The sequence below is a fragment of the Capra hircus genome, chromosome 6 (genome assembly GCF_001704415.2).
Source record: "Capra hircus breed San Clemente chromosome 6, ASM170441v1, whole genome shotgun sequence".
In the NCBI taxonomy this organism is placed as follows: domain Eukaryota; kingdom Metazoa; phylum Chordata; class Mammalia; order Artiodactyla; family Bovidae; genus Capra; species Capra hircus.
The window spans coordinates 19227278-19245323 of NC_030813.1; the positions used below are offsets into that span (position 1 = coordinate 19227278).

General features: G+C 38.1%; 1 protein-coding gene across 2 annotated transcripts in view; it reads left to right on the forward strand.

Moving 5' to 3' along the window:
* Positions 35–18046, forward strand: part of TBCK (TBC1 domain containing kinase) — a 205372-nt gene continuing 187360 nt past the window's right edge. The window contains exons 1-3 of one of the 2 annotated variants that reach the window (XM_005681337.3): positions 35–322; positions 8189–8410; positions 17575–17647. In XM_005681337.3, the coding sequence (XP_005681394.1) occupies positions 8218–8410; positions 17575–17647 (266 nt within the window). In that variant the 5' untranslated portion in view covers positions 35–322; positions 8189–8217. The remainder of the gene's footprint in view (positions 323–8188; positions 8411–17574; positions 17648–18046) is intronic. The other variant, XM_005681336.3, reaches the window with a different exon arrangement.

Here is an 18046-nt window from a genome sequence, read left to right on the forward strand (position 1 = left end):
TCGCAGAATCTGTGATGTCAGAGGAAAGGGCCGAGCTGCGGGTAGCTGGGAGAGCTGGGAGCTGTCAGCGGAGAGCGCCGGGCTCGCGCTCCTGGCTGGATTCCGAGCTGGCAACCCCCGCTAACTTCGCTCGCGGGCAGAGGGCAGTCTTGGAGCTCCTGGAGCTCCAGGAGCAGCCTCTTTTGTAGAAGTACCTGCAATGCGCGGCCTGGTGCCCTAACCAATAGCGGCAACACCAGCCACAGCGACAGCTCTGGGGCCCTGTGTAGCAGCTCCATCCACTTGTCTTTCTGTCTGCCTGCGCCCTCAGACCCAGAGGCAGGTATTTGGGTTTCCCAGTTTTTTGTGGGTGTTTGAGACGGGAGGTAGAGGCGGGTCAGATGCAGCGAATGACCCCGCACTTCCCGCTGTGGTTGAAAGAGGTCAGTGCTGCTTTTGGCTACTGATCAGTTTCCAATCCCCACCTACAGCCCTCCTTCTCCCTACTCAACTCAGTCCTTTGAGAACTGTAGGCATTTTTTTAAAAGGGACTGCTGCCTGGCTGTTCCAAAGGAAGGTTGAAAGAGGAGCTTAGAGAATGTGGATTCGACTCTCTCCAGTAGTCAACGTAGATTCGAACTCTTCCTTTGGTTTGTTTCTTGTTTTCAAAGGCTTAGTTATCGAAACGTGACATTCATTTGTGATGTGGAAGAATATAAACGAGTTGTCAGTGGTTGCTTTTCAAGGACTCTTGTCCCTGTTTTTGTTTGGGCTGAGGAAAAGTATATATAAAGTAAATGGACTAGTGTTATTAACCCATTAAAAATGTGTAAACTGTTTTATTTATAATGAAATTAGCATCTTTTGCCCAGTTTTTGACCTTTTTTGCCTATGATGCATTTCCGCTTCAAGTTCTTTGAGGGCAAATATTGTCGTGTTTGTTCACTGGTGGGGCAGAAGCTGGAAAAGCGGCTGACTTAAAATAGGAACTTCAGGATATTTGGTGAATGAATGAATGTTCAGATCGAGCTTCTTATATTGTTTTTGTTTTTGTTTTTGTTTTGTCTCTCTCTCTCAACTGATTTCTCATCTCAGGTATTTTTTTCCTCCCCACTGACTTTCTACCACTTACCAAGTGTGAGGAAATCTATGTGAGTGTATTTGTTGAATGTGAACCGTTTTATGTATACCCAACTTAAGACGTCGGAGAAGGCAATGGCACCCTACTCCAGTACTCTTGCCTGGAAAATCCCATGGACAGAGGAGCCTGGTAGGCTGCAGTCCATGGGGTCTCTAAGAGTCGGACACAACTGAGCAACTTCACTTTCACTTTTCACTTTCATGCATTGGAGAAGGAAATGGCAACCCACTCCAGTGTTCTTGCCTGGAGAATCCAAGGGACGGTGGAGCCTGATGGGCTGCCGTCTATGGAGTCGCACAGAGTCGGACACGACTGAAGCGACTTAGCAGCGACAGCAGCAGCAACAGCAGCAGCAACAGCAGCAACTTAAGACGTAGTTGAAGCAGAACGTTGATGAAATGGTTTGTGCTAACTAGTGTTTTATAGTTTTGAATTATTTGCGCTTTATTTGGTGATTTGATCTTTAGTTGTCTAAGTGATAGGTGTGTCTAATTGAAAACCAAAAGGCATAGTAATAATAAAAGGCAGCAGCTCAGTGTCTTCCTTCCTGCCCTCAGTCCTGTTCATTCAAAGATAACCACATTTAATCTTTTCTAATTTTAGGTATGGATGTTGAATAATATGTTAAACTTCGAATTCCTTTTTTTTTTAGTTGACTTCTTAAGATAGCCCACACCATCCGCTACCTCTCTTCTACAAATTTTTGAGTGGTTATCACAATTTTTAGTTTTAATACTGGTTGATTTCATAATTCTAAATAATATGTAGACTTTATTTTTTCACATCAACTTTCGAAAATACATATATTTGGCTCCTTATTTAGTAAAGCAAGGAAAGTAGTGACTCTACCTTTAAATGACAGAAACCACATCCACTCCTGCCTTTCAGTAGATGGACTTTTCCTCATACACTGACAATGTTATAAATAGTTATGTATTTCTTAACTCCAATTGTTTTTTGCTTTGTTTATGTGTATAAAAACCAGTAAAATGTTACAATATTATGGTTTTGTAAATAAACTTCAGTGCACAGCCAAGAAATATGCCATTATACATTTTCTTCCAGGTGTTAAATTTCATAACCTATGTACCACACTAATGAGATTTGTAATATTAATGTCAAATGTGTTGTTGTTTCCTCCTCTGCAGTAACAAAAATTATGTCATAGTTAAGTGTGCTTAATTTTTTGGATTATACACTAATTATATAGTTTTTGACCCTCCTCACTTTCAGAGAGGATTTTGTACTTTCTTCGAGGGAAAAGATTCATGTGCTTTATTCACCAAGTCCTCTTATTCTGTGTATGAGAACCTCCTCCCTGCCATTTCTCTGCTTGAAGACATTTCCCTTGCAGCCCCATTACTTTCTGTTTGATTTGAACAGATTACTTTCTGGTCCTTTTGACAGCTTCTATACGGGATTATATTCCTTGAAATCTTGAGTAAGGTACAATGTTACAGTATTGTGCAAAGGTACGATAAGGTACAATGTCTTTTACTACTTGGTCTTCTCCTGTTTTGGTAGCTGCTAAGTCACTTCAGTCATGTGCGACTCTGCGTGACCCCATAGATGGCAGCCCAACAGGCTCCTCCGTCACTGGGATTCTCCAGGCAAGAACACTGGAGTGGGTTGCCATTTCCTTCTCCAATGCATGACAGTGAAAAGTGAAAGTGAAGTTGCTCAGTCGTGTGTCCGACTCTCAGTGACTGCAGCCCACCAGGCTCCTCTATCCATGGGATTTTCCAGGCAAGAGTACTGGAGTGGGGTGTCATTGCCTTCTCCAACTGTTTTGGTAGATACATCCTTAAAAAATTTATTCATAAAAAATATGTGGGTAGTGATTTTATTTTTTAATGTTTGCATACTGTAAATTATTATTTTACTATTATGATTGATACTTTGGCTGGGTATAGAAACTAAATTATGTTTCTTACAGTTTTTCAAGGCGTCATCATCTTCTGGCTTCCGTTGATCCTCTTGAGGACATGAGAATGAGTGTTGGGTCTTGATGTTTTGACGCCTAAACTATTTGTTTTCTCTCTGAAATGATTAACATTTTTAGTTGTACTTGAAGATTTGAAAATCTGTTATGACATGTTTTGTTCTAAGTTTGTTCTCCTTGCAATGTACTCATTCGTTGAAGCCTGAATAAATATCTCTGGTTAATTTAGTCTTCTTAAAATTAGAAGCGTCTTTAATTTTCCTCAACTGAGGGGAATTTTCTTCTAATCATTTATAATTTTTTCCTCTTTATTTTTCTCTGTTCTCTTTTGTTGAAATTCCTGTAAGGTGGTTGTTGAATTCTTGGTTTGATTCACTGTGTTTATAATCTTTTATGTTTTTATCTGTTTGTGCATTTGCTTCATGTTCTGAGTTGTAGTCTCAACTTTATTTTTCAACACTTCTATCTAGTTTGATAATCATATGTTTAATTTCCAAGCACTGATTTTTACAATTATTTTTCTCATATTCGCTTAATTTTGTTTCATTGTTCTTTTTTTAATGAGATAAAATGTATGTATATTAAAATGCACTGATTTTAAGTGACCAGTTTGGTGAGTTTTGATACATGTCAGCAAACATGTAACAATCACCACCCTAATCAAGATGTGAAACATTTGTACTACTCCAGAAAGTTCCTACCTTTCCATTGCCAAGACTGTTCCCACCACCCTCCTCCCCACCCCAAGCACTCCATTCTCATTCTTACCACCATAGTTTAAAACTATAGTCCTGTAACACTTAAATGGAGCCATAGGATATGAACTCTTCTGTGTCTACTGCTTTCATCAATGTAATATTTTTGAGATACATCCATATTTTGGCATATTTATTCCTTTTTTTGTTGTTTTGAAATAGCGTTTCATTGGATGAATATACCACAACTTGCTTAGAAGTTCACTTGTGTGATGTTTACCTTGCTTCCAGTTTGGGGCTGTTATGAAACAAACTACTGTGAACATTCTCGTGCAAGTATTTTTATGGACATTTTAGTTTTTGTTGGCTTAATACCCAATAGGAATGGAATTTGAGTCGTAAGGGGTACTATTAACTTTAGTACAGTTTTTCAAAGTTCTTGTGTCATTTTAGCACTACCATAAACAGCAGAGAATCAGCTCCAATTCCACATTTTTCTCAACACTTGGTATTGCCAGTCACTCCAATTTTAGCCATTCTGGTAGTTGTAAAATGGTATGTTGTGGTTTTAAGTTGCATTTTCCTGCTGATTAATTACATTGAGAACTATTTATGTGTTTATTGTCTATTTGTATTCCTCTTCTGTGAAAAATACACATTTCAGATTTTTACCTGTTTTGTGTTGACTTGTTTTTCTTTTTATTATTAAGTCATAGGCATTCTTTATATATTCTGAATGCTAGTCTGTTACCAGATAAGCCCTGTTATCATATATACAAACATACATGCATATATATATATGCATATATATATGTATTTTATGAAAATGTCATATGTATATATAGATAGATATGTCATAATTAACGTTAGTTTGGATTTGTATTTTCTGAAATGTGGCTTTTAATGTGCATTGTTTTTAATTTTGATGAAGCCCACTTTATAAAGTTCATCTTCTTTAAAAAATTCTCATTGTTTTGTTTTTAATCGGCTCAGATGAGATCTGTTTTCATTTTAATTTCCATTTGTTTGTTGCTAAAACAGACAAACAATAGATTTTTAAAAATAAAGTATTTTTTAAAAAGATTTATTTATTTATGTTTGGCTCTGCTAGGTTTTCATTGCTGTGCACGGGTTTCTCTAGTTGCCACGAGCGGGGCAACTCTGTTGTGGTGCTCAGGCTTCTTACTGCAGAGGCTTCTCTTGTTGCAGACCACAGGCTCTAGGACGCATGGGCCAGTAGCTGTGGCTTGTGCGCTCTAGAGCTGGGGCTTGGTGGTTGGCGGTACATGTGCTTGGTTGCTCTGTGTCATGTGGGATCTTCCAGACTAGGAATCGAACCCATGTCCCCTGTGCTGGCAGGTGGATTCTTAACCCCTGGACCACGAAGGAGGCCCCTAAAGTTCGTTTTTTATGGCTTTACTTATCCTGCTTGAGAAATCTTTGCCTATTCCAAGGTTGCAAAAATATTCTCTCTCTTTTTTTTTTTTCTTCTTGTGCAGAAGACTTACAGTCTTTTACATTTAGGTCTGTAATCCATATCAGACTTCTGGATGTAGCAGTAGAAACTGAGGTTAATCTTCTTCCCATATGAACGTCTTTTTATAGCACCATTTATTAAAAAGACTGTCCTTTTCCTATTCAATTCCTTGGCCTTTGTTGAAAATCATTTAATTGTGTTTAAAAATGTTTTCCAATTTAAAATGAAAAAAGCTTTCAATTTTATGAAATATATTGTATATAGCACATATATATAGATAGGTGGAGATATAGAATGTGAAATTATGGAGAATAATATGAACACCCTTAACCCATCAATTAAGAACTAGGATATTACTTAGTATTTTTGAAGTTTCTTATGGATTCTTCCCTAATCTCATGACTGCTTTTCATACAATGGTGCAGTAGTAACCTTATCCTTGGATAGGAGGATAAATAACTTGCCAGTGGTGTTGGAGAAGACTCTTGAGAGTCCCTTGGACTGCAAGGAGATCCAACCAGTCCATTCTGAAGGAGATCAACCCTGGGATTTCTTTGGAAGGAATGATGCTAAAGCTGAAGCTCCAATACTTCGGCCACCTCATGAGAAGAGTTGACTCATTGGAAAAAACTCTGATGCTGGGAGGGATTGGGGGCAGGAGGAGAAGGGGACGACTGAGGATAAGATGGCTGGATGGCATCACTGACTCAATGGACATGAGTCTGAGTGAACTCCGGGAGATGGTGATAAACAGGGAGGCCTGGCGTGCTGCGATTCATGGGGTCGCAAAGAGTCGGACACGACTGAGTGACTGAACCGAACTGAACTGAATGGGGGTCTGGTGGCAAAGTTGAGTCTTCTATTCTTCAGCCTTTCAAATGCCATATTTCTCATTTCAGATATTCTTCTGACTGCTGTTGTTCACCACTGTTCCCTCCTTCTCTGAATCTGAAGCTTCTGTTCTGAAGAGGATGAACATACCTCTTAACTGTAGCATAGATTGTAACCTCCTTCTGTCTGTTTCTTATGACAATGCTCTTAGCCTATTCAGAATGCTTTATAGGAATTTCTTGAAATCAGCTCACGGCCTTTTTCCACCCTCTTCCTTATTATGAGTTTACACCTTTTAAAACAGTTCTTTTTAATGTTTAAATGAAGTTTCTGGACAGATTTATGAAAAGCAGCCTATTGTCTTGATTTAGAATTCCAGGTTTTATTGTGAAACTGGAAGGGAAGAATGCAGTCCCTGACCAATCAATGTATTTTTAGTGAGATACCTAGATGAGAGATATATTTTTTGTTGGGAGACCTTTTTCATTGTGGTTGCCATAATGTGATAACAGATTTTAAACTAAGCTTCTTAATCTTCAGGCCACTTCATGATACAATGCTGGACTCCATTTGCTTTGGAAACTATAGTGCTAGGACCCCTCAGGATCTTCAGGTAGAATATCTGTTTCTAACCTGGAGGCAATAACATCTGTCAAGATCAGTGAGGGGAGTAAAACATCACTTGCAAAGCACCTGGCTTTAAAACAAAAATCGATTAGTTATTTAAGTAACATTATAAGGCTGTTTGTTATCTAGTTTAATTCTTTTTTTATTTTAAAAAATTTATTTATTTTTAATTGAAGAATAATTGCTTCGCAATATTGTGTTGGTTTCTGCTATCAACATGAATCAGTCATAGGTAGACACATGTCCCATTCCTCTTGAACCTCCTTCCCACCCCATCCCACCCCTTTAGATTGTTGAAGAGCCCCAGTTTGAGTTCCCTAAGTCATACAGCAAACTCCCATTGACTATCTATTTTGCATATGGTAATGTATATGTTTCCATGTTCTCTCTCCATTCATCCCACACCCTTTGCTTCCTCTCCACCCCACCAGTATAAGTCTCTTCTCTCTGTCTGCATCTCCATTGCTGCCCTGAAAATCTGTTCATCAGTACCATCTTTTTAGATTCCATATATATATAAATACACATGTGCATTAATAATGATATTTGCTTATCTCTTTCTGACTTCACTCTGTATAATAGGTTCTAGGTTCATCTACTTCATTAGACCTGACTCAAATGTGTTCCTTTTTATGGCTGAATAATATTCCATTGTGTATATGCACCACAGCTCTTTATCCATTCATTTGTCAGTGGACATCTAGGTTGCTTCCATGCCTTAACTATTATAAATAGTGCTGCATTGAACCTTGGGGTACACGTGTCTTTTTCAGTTTTGGTTTCCTCAGGGCGTATGCCTATTAGTGGGATTGCTGGGTGATGTTAGTTTGATACTTAGTACTGTTAGTAGAGTCCTTGATTATTTAAAGTTCTGGTTGATGTCCTTATTTCCTCTTTCCTGACTCCTTGCACTGTGAAAAAGAAAAGTACTTGTAGTCTGTGGTATATTCAAACTGCGGGTAAAATGAAGAGCCTTATTAATGTGAATGTACAGTAACAAACCTCTTCTAAACTCTTAAAATTGTCAGGCATCCTTGCAGAGGAAGTGTTCTGTCTTTTCCTTTATATGCCATTGCAAATCTTTGATTTTGATTTAGAGCTACAATATAAATTCATGACTGGGTGGTCTTTCCTCTTTGATATTATCTTGAAATTTTCTCACATTGATAATTTTTCTGTCAAATGTACAGATTGACATTTCCCTCCAAATTATATATGGTTATGGCTCAGACAGTAAAGCGTCTGTCTACAATGTGGGAGACCTGGGTTCAATCCCTGGGTTGGGAAGATCCCCTGGAGAAGGCAGTGGCACCCCACTCCAGTACTATTGCCTGGAAAATCCCATGGACAGAGGAGCCTGGTAGGCTACAGTCCATGGTGTCGCAAAGAGTCGAGCATGACTGAGCGACTTCACTTTCACTTTCAATCATATTTAAGGTGAGAAAACACCGGCTTAATGTTTAGCTGATCTATCAAAAAATTCTCTCCTTTTCTAGATAACCTGGGAAGATTTAAGACACCAAGAATGTTTCCCTTGAAGGATGCCGAAATGGGTGCCTTTACCTTCTTTGCCTCTGCTCTGCCCCATGATGTCTGTGGAAGCAATGGGCTTCCTCTCACACCAAATTCCATCAAGATTTTAGGGCGCTTTCAAATCCTCAAGACCATCACTCATCCCAGACTGTGCCAGTATGTGGATATTTCTAGGGGAAAGCACGGTGAGTGTTGTTTTCTCATATTTTGTGTTCTCTACCCTGTTACCCAGATTAGGTTATAATATACACAGTGTATTGTTTTGGATGCAAGAGTTGGACTATAAAGAAAGCTGAGCACCAAAGAATTGATGCTTTTGAACTGTGGTGTTGGAGAAGACTCTTGAGAGTACCTTGGTCTCCAAGGAGATCCAACCAGTCCATACTAAAGGAGATCAGTCCTGGGTGTTCATTGGAAGGACTGATGTTGAAGCTGAAACTCCAATACTTTGGCCACCTGATATGAAGTGGTGACTCGTTTGAAAAGACCCTGATGCTGGGAAAGATTGAGGGCAGGAGGAGAAGGGGACAACAGAGGATGAGATGGTTGGATGGCATTGCCGACTCAATGGACATCAGTTTGGGTGGACTCCAGGAGTTAGTGATGGACAGGGAGGCCTGGCGTGCTGCGGTTCATGGGGTTACAAAGAGTCGGACACGACTGAGCGACTGAACTGAACTGAACTGATACACATTAAGTGTTAATCGCTCAGTCCTGTCTGACTCTTTGCAGCCCGATGGACTATAGCCCACCAGACTCCTCTGTCCATGGGATTCTCCAGGCAAGAATACTGGAGTGGGTTGCCATTCCCTTCTCCAGGGGATCTTCTTAACCCAGGGATTGAACCTGGGTCTCCTGCATTGCAGGCAGACTCTTTACCATCTGAGCCACCAGAGAAGCCATTATAATAAACAGTAAACATATAAAGTAATCAGAGTGTGTATGTTTGCTTGCCATCACTTTTCGCTCCAGCCAAACTGAGTCATTAGATTTTTCCTGACTGCATTTGAATGATTCACATTTCTCAGATCTGAGAATCAGGGTTTTTAATATTCTTTTTCAGGGAAGCCCCTGTCCTCAAGCATATTTCTTCATCTCTCCAAAAAGGAAATGAAAATTCTAATGTTAGAAACTTTGTGTTCTGTCTCTCGTCATGTCCGGCTCACTGTGACCCTGCGGGCGGTAGCCCACCAGGTTCCTCTGTCCATGGAATTTTCCAGGCAAGAAGACTGAAGTGGTTTGCCATTTCCTTCTTCAAGGGATCTTCCTGACCCAGGGATCAAACATGCATCTCTCTCATCTCCTGCATTGGCAGGTGGATTCATTACCACTGAGCCACCTGAGAAGCCCAATAGAAACTTTAGAATTGTCTATTAGAATGTATTTTATGATTGAAAGTAATAATTTGGGCTAAGTTTTTTCCCCTGAAAAGAGGGTCACTAATGTTTTTACCTCTTCGTAGCTGCATTAGTCTTTTTATATAGGATTTCATTTAGTAGAGTTGAATTCTGTTGGTTAAAAAGTCAGTATTTCACCAGGAAGAATTTACTGCCTTTTTAGTAGTATAGTTGAGGCTTCCCTGGTAGCACTGGGGGTAAAGAACTTGGCTGCCAGTGCAGAAGGTGTAAGAGATGTAGGTTCAATTCTCTGGTGGAGGGCTTGGTAACCTACACTGTCATTCTTGCCTAGAGAATCCCATGGACAGAGGAGCCTGGCTATGGTCCCTAGAGTCACAAAGAGTTGTATATGACTGAAGCGATTTAGCATGCACGCATGCAGTCATAAAGTCAGGTTCTTCTATAACTTGTATCTTAGCCCATTCTCCTTGCTAAAATATGACACTATAAACCGAGTGGCTTATAAACAAGAAGAGTCTATTTCTTACAGTTCTGGTGGCTGGGATATCCAAGATTAAGGCAATAGCAGATGCTATGTCTGGTGAGGCCCACTTCTACATTAACAGTCATCTTCTCCCTGTAACCTCACTTGGTGGGAGGGGAAAGGGAGTTTTCCCAGGCTTCTTTTACAAAAGAAGAGCACTGATCCTGTTTGTGAGGGCCCTACCCTCATGGCTTCCCATGTGGGGCTAGTGCCTGTCAATGCAGAAGATGTAAGAGACTTGACTTCAATCCCTGGATTGGGAAGATCCCCCTGGAGAAGGCCATGCCAACCCACTTCAGTACTTGCCTGGAGAATCTCCATGGACAGCCTGGTGGGCTACAGTCCGTGGGGTTGCAAAGAATTGAACATGACTGAAGCGACTTAGCATGGACACTCTCATGATCTAATCACCCCACCCCCAAAGCCCCACTGCTGGACACCATCACACTGAGGATTAGGTGTCAACATATGGATTGGGGAGGTGGGGCACAAATGTTCAATCCATAGCACCCCTGAAGGTGCTTATGGTGGCAATATTTTAATTATTTTAAAATTATTTTTGAAAGCTTAATTTCATGCTTAAAATTATTTTAAATGCATTTCAGTGAAATATATTTAATTTTTCTAACAAAATGAATTGTGAAAGTTAACCCCATATACTTACTGATATTGTGCTGTTTTTATTCCCTTAAAAATCTCATTTTCAGATGTTTCAACCTAATATTACAGGTGCTGAAAAAAAATGCAAACTCTTATTTCCTTAGTTTTGCTGAAAAACAGGCTAAATGATACTTTCAAGTAGTCTAGGTTATGCCTATTGAAAATAGTTTCTCGGAAAGTTTTATAGAATTTGAATGGAAAATGTTTTTGTAATAAATGTTAATAATGGCTAACATTTATTGTTTATTACTTATTAGGCAGTATTCTAAATGCTTTACATATTTTAATTAATCCTTACAACATTACCATGAAGTAGGAACTCTTATTGTATTCACATTTTACAGATGAGGAAATTGAGGCTCAGAGCAATTAAGCAGCAATTAAGGAACTTTTGGCAAGTTTGTTGTTTACAAACAAGCAAATTTAAAAAACCTTTTTGCTAAAGTTTTTGTTTGCTAAAGAGATTCAAGACAATAACTAAATTGTAGATATCATTTGGGGCTTTTATATAACCAAATAGGTGATAAGATATTGTCAACCCCTGAATGCCTCAAATACCACCCCACCCCTACCCAATTACAAATTCTAAAGAATTTTGGCTTGTGGAATTGGCCTGGTTCCAGAATCACTCCAATATAACTATATGGTAGATCATTATCATCTGTAATGAGTAACCAAAATTTGCTGTTGTAGATCTGAAAATTTGGACTATGCTTATCTTCCCAAATTCTTGCCACTTTACTCAGTTCTTGGGACTTTTTCTCTCTTTTTTTAAAGATTTATTTATTTATTTATTTTTGGCTGTGCTGGATCTTCATTGCTCCTCAGGCTTTTCTCTGGTTGCTGCAGTCGGGGGCTACTCTCTAGCTGTGGTGCTCTGCTCTTCTCATTGTGGTGGCTTCTCTTGTTGCAGAGCCTGGGCTCTAGGGCGCACAGATTCAGTAGTTTCAGCTCCCAGGCTTTAAAGCACCGGCTCAACTGTTGTGGCGCATGGGCTTAGTTTCTCCTTGGCATGTGGGACCTTCCTGGATCAGGGATGGAACCTGTGCAGGCCAATTCTTTACCACTGAGCCACCAGGGAAACCCAGGACTTCTTTATGCTTGTATCCTGAAGTGCCCTTTATTCTCCCCCACTGACTGGAAGCCTATTTGGAGCATCCCTTCAGATGACTGGGGTCTTGCCTCTGTCCAATTTTCCCTAGGCATTTTGGGATAATTAACTCAGTAGTCCTAGAGTCAAGAGTCTTGAGCTCCTTTTTTTCATCCCTCTACCTAAGTGAGCCTCTGTAAATACTGAACTAGGAAAAACCTTATGACATAATCTCTCTGGGGAACCCTACTGCTAACTGCACAGGAAACTTCTTTTTAATTGTAAATGTCAGGTAGGAAGTAATCCTCTTGGACACTGTTAAACTCTGTTAATGTTGAACCTGGCTCAACAATGTGGGTAGTCTCCTTAGGCCCAATAACCGTATTCCTGGTTACTCTGTTTCCCCTGATTGTCCTGCTCCTAGGTCTCCACAGCCCTCTCTTCCAGGGACACACAGATTATGGATGTGTATAAAATTCATATATTTTAAGTTTGACTGCCTGGAATGAAAATATCTGTTATTATCCAAAGATTAGGGAATTTGATTACTTTTTTTTTTTTACTATTGGCAATGTTCATTGTCCTGAAAAGTCATAAGCATAAGGAATAACTAATGAAATTAGAGTAAGTGTTGTTGTGAAGGTCTGTTTGTTCCAAACATCCCAGTCATTTCAGTTACGTTTAGTTTGAAAAGTCAACAGTCTCCTAAGTGAACAATGCATATTTCTCAATGATGTAATCATTTTGGTTTGGACTGTTCTTGTCTCCTCAAAGAATTTTAATTTTGGTTCCTTTATTCTGTTCTTGCTACGCAGGTATTTCTCATCTTGTCATTGTTAGTCCCACACTCTCCCCATTTTACTTGGAGTAACATTACACATGTAACATGTGGTTCATTTTAGTAACATTATGTTTTCACATGTTAGGTTAGTTCAGAAGTCAAGCTTTCACTGTTTCCAACAGATCATTCAGAACTGATTCAAGATGATATTAGTTTCTTGCTAACTCAGCAGGTTGATGTATTTAATCTCAAGAATAGTTTACATTTGAATTTTTGAACTTAATTTATCAAAAGAGAAATTGAGTAAAATATCTTTAAAAGAAAAAAGGTCAGTAAAGCATGAAAATACTTGTTAACAAACTTTAATCTTTTTCTTTTGAACTTGAAATCTCAGCAATTTTAGAAGCATAGAAAGGATTATAAATGCTAATATATTCCAATTGATTTGGTATTGATTACCCAAAAATCTTTTTTTTACTGCTAGAAAATCAAGAACAAAATTATTTTTATTAATAGATTTAAAATTTAGGTGGAGAATAATTGAATTGTTAAGGGCCTATAAGATAATCCTGTATCTCTAGCTGCATATATATATTTCAACCTGAGTGTCTGTATCAGTTTAGAGTTCCATCAAAGAAATGGAACTAGTAGGAGACAGATGGCTAGAGAGCCTGATAGCTATAGATTAATTGGTTGGAGTTGGTTTACGTGATTGTGGGGGCTGGGTAAGCTAGCCTGAAATCCATAGGGCAGATCATCAAGGACAAGGTGAATTTTTATATAATAGCTGAAGTCATAGTCCCAAGAGTAGAGTTTCTTCTCCAGAGAAGACTGAATTCTGCTCTTAAGGCCTTAGTAACTGATTGAGTCAGGACCACCAAGATTATCTAGGGTAATCAACCTTACTCACATTAAACTAATTGTAGATTTTAATCAATTATTTAATGCCTTCACAGTAACACCTAGGCTAGCGTTTGAATAACTAAAGACTGTATAGCCTAGCCTGTTGACTCATAAACCTGACCATCACAGTGACCTAGTAACAATACTGTTTCTTAGGCACAGAATTACCCTTTATCAGTTTGCCTGTATAAATATTTATTTAGATATTTTATTTAAAAGGTGATGAGCTAGTCTCAGTTTTTACTGTGAATAAAGAATGATGCAGTAACTGTATTCTAATAAGCTTTCATATTATCTTAACACATTCACAATTTACCTCTTTCTCTAAAAGTTTTTTAAAATCTTTCATTTAGTCCATCTTTTTATTCAACTACTTTATTATCTGTCTTTCTTAATATTGTGCTCTCTTCCACTTCTTAGCATTGACTTAAAACTTACAATTCAAGCTGCATGTACACTACAGAGACACTTGGCACTCATCAAATATTTCATATAGGAAAGATTATTTCATGGTGCTTATATGTTCTACTCTTTAAAGTTCATCTTGGTGTCACATTTGTTTTTTATAAATAATGCCACTATATTGCTGACATATCTGGCATGTTATGATTCTCAAATATGTTTGTCATATTTTATTCTGTGAAACTATATTGTTTTATAACGAGCAGAAGTTATTTTCAAACAGTTGTTTACAGTTTCAGGATGAATTCTCTGTAATGATTTTCTGGTTCATATTGGAAACATTGTCTTGGTATATATTCCATTACCTCTGGGAGAATCTTTGGTATTCTGCCAGGATTATGTGTCTGCTATATTAAAGTAATATTTACTTTAAAGTTCCTTAGGATCCTGTAGCTTTGGCAAACTCTAGTTTATGAAGTTTTGAAGGAGTTTCTTGAAGAAACTTGATCATTTTTTTTCTAAATCATTGTAAATCTGACAAATTTTATATTAATGCCAAACACTTTAGATATGGAGACTTGTGAATATCTAATTTAAAATTATTAATTAATGGAGTATGCACATTGTAACATATTCTGATGATATTTTATATTAAAATCAGTGCTATTTTGGTATTATTATGCCTAGTTTGCAGAGCAGGCATATACTTTTCTACAAAGGACAGATTTCTGTTTAGAAAATGACAGTCATTATATGAGATTTATTCATTTCTAATGGCCACATTGAGTCTTTGCTCAAGTTAACTAATTTAACAAGTATTTTTAAATTAGATGTGTATGTTTGAGATATCATGTTAGACACTGGTGATGCATTTTGAACAAGGTCAAAATCTTTCCTACCGTCAGGAAATGCATTATCTAGTAAAGAACAAAGATATTAGATAAAAATGTATACAAATCCTTGGGATTTCAAATGAGTGCTACGAAAGAAAAGTACATTGTGATATAGATTATATTATAGAAGGAGCAAATTGATTTGGGGGGACCAGGAAAGTGTTTCTGGAGGAAATCACATTTAACTGTATAGTAATAATAATAGCTAACACTTAGTGATTCTTATATGCCAGGTCCTTATTTTATATTTACTCATTTCAGCCTCACAACAGCTCTATGCGGTAGGTCCTTATTTTTCCCTCATTTTGCAGAAGAGGAAACTTTGGCATAGAGAGGTTAGCAAACTAATGAGTATTAAACCTAAAATTTGAGCCCAAGCCAAATAGTCTGTACTCTTAATTACTGTGTTTCATGATAGGCGTTCACTGGGAGAAAAACAGGGAAGATCATCTTAGGCAATGGGAATCCATGTAATAGTACCTTAAGGTAGGAAAGGTGAAGGATAACAAAAAACAATGCTAGACAGGGAGTTACATATTCACTTTTATTAATTATTATTTTAGCACTTAGATTTTAGTATGACAATATGTTGGAGGGCAGTAACGATTAATCGGAGATGATTGGTTAAGAGATTGTTTTAGTAATCTAGTATGAAATGATGTTGGCTTGGACCCAGATTGTGGTAGATGAAGCAAACTGCAAATTCTGTAGACATTTGAGAGATAGAAATAGCAGTGCCTTTTCTTTGGATTTGAGGAATGGAGATTACTGCTAAGTTTGTAGCCTGAGCAGCTAGCAGGATAGTGGTACCATTTACTGGTTCTAAAGGGAAAGGCTTGAGGAGCAAACTATAAATTCAGTTTGAGTTCTGTTGAGTTTGAGGTGACTTTTATATTAAAGTGAGAAATTGGCTGTGGAGTTTAAAAGAGAACTCTGGGCTTGACATAAAATTTAGGAGTTTTTCAGCCTTGGGAGTAAATAAGGAGAAAACACAGTTGAAGACCCAGAATCAAAGGTGGAGGAGCTAGAAGGATTTAAGTTTGGGTAGAAGAGTTACCAGTCTACTGAGGAGACTATGGAGAGGTAGCCAGTGAGGTGTAAGGAAAACTGACAGAAATGCTGCTTCCCATTTTGGTTTTCTGACAGTGTTGTTTGCTTTTTCCTTCTAGATCTTCATTGTGCTAAATCACTTGGAATTCAGCTTTGCATGCTCTTTTCTGTATTGAATTGAAGAACTAGACCTTTTATCTCACAGCTTTCTTTCCTATTCATTTTTTTTTCTCTTCATTTCATGGTCTTTCAAATTTAATTTTCTTTAGGTTCCTGTTCAGATCACCTGGAGCTTTCCTTTTTTTCCCCTGAAAGTAATGGTATTCATTTGTGGTAGTTTAAATTTTGTGTTTCAGGTCATTCTATATAATGCCACCACCTCAGTTTGAGCTTCCAAGAAGTGACCCACAACACCCTGCCCTCACACTTCACATGGTTGCCTGCACATCATTGTCCGTCGTCTCTGCTCTCAGCAGGCCAGACCTGACCTTCCCTTGAACCAGTGCTTACTGGGAGTTTTTCCTTTTACTGGATCACCTCCTCTGAAATTTTTCCTGCCTTCTGCTCTCATTTTTCTACCTTTGCCATTTTTCATTTTCACCAAACCTCTATGTAGTCATCACCATTCCCAGTCCGTTTTTACTTTACTTCTTTTTCTTGTCTTGGTTTGCCATCTGAGAAGGAAATGGCAACCCACCCCAATATTCTTGCCTGGAAAATCCCATGGACAGAGGAGCCTGGTGGGCTGCAATCTGTAGAATCACAAAGAGCTGGACGTGACTTAGCCACTAAACCACCACCACTACCATCATTTTGTGTTTGCTTTCTTCCTTGTCTTAGAACTCATTTTGCAAAGATATACATAGTACCCCAATTTCCTTTAAAAACGAATCTCTCCTGAAATAACCTTATCAAATCCCCAGCCACTTGTGAGCCCAACTGTGCCTTTCTCTGGTTCCTCTCACATTGTTTCATCTAGAAAGAAAGAGTTTGTTGATCTGCTACTGTGTCAGACAATGTGTCAGTCGATAATTAACTAATGATTACATTAAAAATGTATGGACTAACTTTCAAAACTGTGCTGACTTATCCTAAGACAGTTGATCTGGTGGAAAATAAAAATTCCATCATACTATATATTGTGCTCATGAAAATTTTATTATTACTAATCTCAGCAGGCCCCATGATGTTACAATCGCAAGTTGATTTTCAGTTCTTTCTCCATAATCGTGATTCAGAACATTTCTACTTTTCTCCAGTTTCTGAACTCAGTTTCAGAGACCTTATGTTTGAGCCAGACTGTCAAGACAGTTTGTCCCTAGATCCCAGTTTCCCCTAAAATTTCTTTATATCTTCATCCAAGCTTTTCCTTCTGCTAGCCTGTGTCAGAAGAAGGATCAGTTCTTTTTGCCAAAGGTAAACCTTTCCAGCTGTTTTTCCTAATGCACAGGGGAGAAATCACAAAATGAAGATTGTTATTTGATGTATTGTTTTCTAACATATTTGTCTTGTTATTCTAGAGATCTGATTTTTGTGTAGTTAATAGTTAATATAGACTTTGAAAAGCTCTTTTCAAATATCATTTGTACTATATGTTAATATCTTTAGTGAAGTATGTTGTTTTGTTACTAAAATGTTATATTAATCAAATCTAAAGTGCATTTGCTTTTTTCTTTTTTCTTCACTCAGAGAGGTTGGTGGTGGTAGCTGAACACTGTGAACGGAGTCTAGAAGACTTGCTCCGTGAAGGGAGACCCGTGAGGTACTGTGTGTGCTATCAGGACAGCTAAATGAGAAGCAGAAATTGGCAAACAAACAGGCATTTTACCTAGAAACCGCAGGGTCTCAGTTCCTTCTGTTATTTGTTTAATGATAAAATCCGGTTGTAAATTTTCATTTTAGGAAAATTAATGCAAAGGCCTCATAGAAATTCAGCATTGACATTATCCAGTGTTCAGCTTTTGTAGGCATTCTGCAAAGTACTTGACAAAAAGTTACCAAAGAGGATATATGTGAAAACTTGAAATCTTTTTAGTACTAAGCTTTTCTTTAACATAGCTGAAGTTAAGAGTATTTTCCAGAGACAAGTACCTGGTAACTTCTCACACAGTAGGGGTATTCCTAGGAACATGGTGTACTGTATAAACTAAGGCCACATTGA